Genomic DNA, 3,937 nt, shown 5'->3' with positions numbered 1-3,937 from the left:
TGTCACTTGAAGAAAATAGCAAAGAAAAAATATGTAAATACAAAGCATCAGAAATTCTTTAAAATGAAAACGTGAGTCAGTTGCAAAATCACATACATGTACTAATAAAGTCAAATGTGTGAAGGTTTTCAATCATGCATGAAAAAGTTTATATGATGACCGATCGATTAAAATTAGGGTATACATTAGTTGTAATAACTAAAAATATTATCCCAAAAACAAATTGCGCAGGGTGAGAAAGAGAAACAGTTATGAAACATGTTGATTTATTGATTCACAAAGCATTAAATCTGAAAGATCAAATAACTTGGAATACAATCACAAAGAAATATACAACAATAAATAACCCCAATCATCAAAATAATATTATACTTGTGATAAAATTAACAATTATCTTCTAGTTTGAATCTCATCTCTGCCTTCCTTCCTTCTCCCACTTCATTGATAATGTGCAAGATGGTCACCAAAAATGTAGGAGTCAACTTGTCCCAATAAGAATGACAAAGTTTCACAAATGAATTTATGACCTTATTGAATGAATATCGTTTGATTGCTGGATATCTGAACCTTAATTTCATGAAGCCTTCTTTTATTATTGTTTTGTAATCAAAAGCTGCATCAATAAGCAGAATTATGTGATAAACATATTAATATATGATCAAGTACTATATAATATAAATCGGTTAAAATACTCACATGAAATGGGGTGCAAATGGACGGAAACTATCTACACTTAGTAATGAATTGATGGTGGTGGAGATGAATAGTAATATGATGGAGGTGGTGATGGTGATGGAGGGGGTGGAGACCTGTAGTAGTAAGGGGGTGGAGGAGACGGTGATGGTGGTGGTGGAGACTTGTAATAGTATGGTGGTGGAGGATATGGGGATGGTGGTGGAGGAGATTTGTAGTAATATGGTGGTGGTGGAGATGGGGATGGTGGTGGGGGAGATTTGTAAAAGTAAGGTGGTGGAGGAGAGGGGGATGGTGGTGGTGGAGACTTGTAGTAGTAAGGAGGTGGTGGAGATGGAGATGGTGGAGGAGGCGATTTGTAATAGTAAGGTGGGGGAGGAGACGGAGAGGGTGGAGGAGGTGACTTGTAATAGTAAGGTGGTGGAGGAGATGGTGAAGGTGGTGGTGGAGACTTGTAGATGTATGGTGGAGGAGGAGATGACGATGGTGGTGGTGGAGATTTGTAGTAGTATGGTGATGGAGGAGATGGCGAAGGAGGTGGGGGAGATTTATAGTAGTACGGTGTAGGAGGAGATGACAATGGTGGTGGTGGAGACTTGTAGTAGTATGGTGGTGGAGGAGATTGTGAAGGCGGTGGGGGAGATTTATAGTAGTAAGGTGGGGGAGGTAATGGAGATGGTGGTGGGGGAGACTTATAGTAGTATGGTGGTGGAGGTGATGGTGGTGGGGGAGACTTATAGTAGTAAGGTGGTGGAGGTGATGGCGATGGTGGTGGTGGAGACTTATAGTAGTATGATGGTGGAGGTGATGGAGATGGTGGTGAGGGAGACTTATAGTAATAAGGGGGTGGAGGTGATGGCGTTGGTGGTGGTGGAGACTTATAGTAGTATGGTGGTGGAGGGGATGGGGATGGTGGTGGCGGAGACTTATAGTAGTAAGGTGGTGGAGGTGATAGCGATGGTGGAGGAGGAGATTTGTAGTAGTATGGTGGAGATGATTTATATGCATAACTTGGAGGAGGTGGTGGTGATTTATATGCATAAGTTGGAAGAGGTGGTGGTGATTTATAGTAGTAGACTGGGGGAGGAGGCGATTTGTAATAATATGGTGAAGGAGTAGGCTTTGGCTTAGGCTTCTCACACTCTTTCGAAGGAGTCTTTGGGGCATAGGCAAAAGGCTCGGAAGAGAGCACAACTTCATATTCAGTCTTGGACTTCACCTTTAACTTGGCACCTGTAATTCCCCAATGGAGGTTTGTCGGGATGTTGCATGTCGAACCTTTAGGTGGTGCATGGAGCTTGGCTTTGCATGCCTCAACTCCATATTTCTTGTAATCAAAGCCATCAAGAGTAACGGCAAACTTGCCATTTATCTTAGTTGTACCATAGGCCAAAATTTCTTTTTTACCAGCTGTACATGTCAATTCCACTATAGCACCTGTTCATAAACAGAGAATAATATTGTTAAAAATCAAATTCTATAAAGAATAAAACATAGCAAACGTGTAGAACCAAGTAGCTACTTATTATAAAATTAGAAGTGACTTAGTTTTTTAAAAGTAATTTTCTAAAGAAGTAAAGATTACATTTTTCGAAAATATAAAGATAAACCAGGAAACAGTTAATCTATTATTTACTATTAATTAATAACTTATAATTAATCCTTTTTAAAAAACATGAGATATTCAAGTATTAGAAACTATACAAAATAAAATATTTTGCAAAACTATAAATATAAAACAATAAATTAGAGAAAAATAACAAGTGAAGAATTTGTCACATGATACATGATGTAAAAAATATTGTTACCTTTGAGATGTTTCTTGTCATGAGATTTTTTTGGGTATGTCCAATCATAGCATTTATAGCAGTAAACTTTTCCAACAACTTTTACAACCAAAGGACGGTAAGAGTGAGGAGGATAGTAAAAATTGGGTGGTGGAGACTTGTAATAGTAAGAAGGAGGAGGTGGTGATTTATAAAGGTAGGTTGGAGATGGTGGGGGTGGAGAGTTGTAATAGTTGGGCTTTGGTGGAGATTTAGATGGAGGAGGAGGTGATTTGTAAATGTAGGGCTTTGGTGGAGATTTAGATGGAGGAGGCGGGGATTTGTAGTAATATGGTGGTGGAGGAGATGGTGATGGAGGTGGTGGTGATTTATAGTAGTATGGTGGAGGTGGAGAAAGCAATGGAGGGGGAGGAGACTTGTAGTAATATGGAGGAGGCAGAGATGGTGAAGGAGGTGGTGGAGATTTATAGTAGTATGGAGGAGGCGGAGATGGAGAAGGTGGAGGTGGCGACTTGTAGTAATATGGTGGAGGAGGAGATGGTGATGGCGGCGGTGGGGACTTGTAATAGTAAGGTGGAGGAGGAGATGGTGATGGCGGCGGTGGGGACTTGTAATAGTAAGGCGGAGGAGGAGGGGACTTGTAGTAGTATGGGGGAGGAGGAGATGGAGATGGTGGTGGGGGAGATTTATAATAGTAAGGGGGAGGAGGAGATGGAGATGGTGGGGGGGGAGATTTATAATAGTATGGTGGAGGTGGAGATGGAGATGGAGGAGGGGGAGATTTGTAGTAGTACGGTGGAGGAGGGGAAGGCGAAGGCGGTGGGGGAGACTTGTAGTAGTAGGGTGGAGGAGGAGACGGGGTAGGAGGCGGTGGAGATTTGTAATAATATGGAGGAGGTGGTGATGGAGAAGGTGGAGGAGGTGATTTATAATAATAAGGTGGTGGCGGAGATGGTGACGGGGGAGGAGGTGACTTGTATACATAGGGAGGCGGGGGTGATGGTGACGGGGGAGGAGGTGAAGTGTATACATAGGGAGGCGGGGGTGATGGCGAAGGAGGAGGTGGTGACTTGTATACATAGGGAGTCGGGGGTGATGGGGAAGGCGGAGGAGGCGACTTGTATTCGTAAGGAGGAGGTGGAGAAGCATAGACGTAAGGGTCAGCAGAAACAGAAGTATTTAAAAGCGTCGCTAAAGCCATAGTGATCAGCAAATGTGGCCAGAGACGGCGGCCACCTTGAGCTCTCATGGTGGTTGATAGAGTGCTCTCTATTTTTACTCTTAAAAGAGAGAGATAGTGAGTTGTGTTTGAAGAAAAGTGTGTGATGATGGAAGCTTTTATAGGAGGGAGGAAAGAGTGTTTAAGTCTTTGCAAATTGTCTTAGAAATAAAAAAAAAAAATTTGTTTTTTTTATAAAGGGAGCTGTCAAAATGGGACAAATTCAATAAGCTTCTTT

General features: G+C 42.0%; 1 protein-coding gene across 1 annotated transcript; it reads right to left on the bottom strand.

Annotated features, from left to right (window-relative positions):
- Positions 1-713: 713 nt before the first annotated feature.
- Positions 714-3,729, bottom strand: LOC124921872 (extensin-2-like). Its single transcript, XM_047462577.1, has 2 exons — positions 2,502-3,729; positions 714-2,130 (listed from the first exon to the last, which is right to left on the bottom strand). The coding sequence occupies exons 1-2, from the start codon at positions 3,727-3,729 to the stop codon at positions 734-736; spliced, it is 2,625 nt and encodes an 874-aa protein (XP_047318533.1). The 3' UTR covers positions 714-733.
- Positions 3,730-3,937: the final 208 nt, after the last annotated feature.

This window comes from Impatiens glandulifera, chromosome 1, assembly GCF_907164915.1.
Source record: "Impatiens glandulifera chromosome 1, dImpGla2.1, whole genome shotgun sequence".
Taxonomy (NCBI): Eukaryota; Viridiplantae; Streptophyta; class Magnoliopsida; order Ericales; family Balsaminaceae; genus Impatiens; species Impatiens glandulifera.
Note: the sequence above shows the minus strand (reverse complement) of the source record. Positions and strands in the feature narration are given on the sequence as shown.

Excerpts from the sequence above, each read along its gene's own strand:
- LOC124921872 (XM_047462577.1), bottom strand. The coding sequence starts at position 3,729 with ATGAGAGCTCAAGGTGGCCGCCGTCTCTGGCCACATTTGCTGATCACT. Across the intron at positions 2,131-2,501 it reads TGACAAGAAACATCTCAAAG|GTGCTATAGTGGAATTGACA; the intron begins GTAACAATATTT and ends GTTTATGAACAG.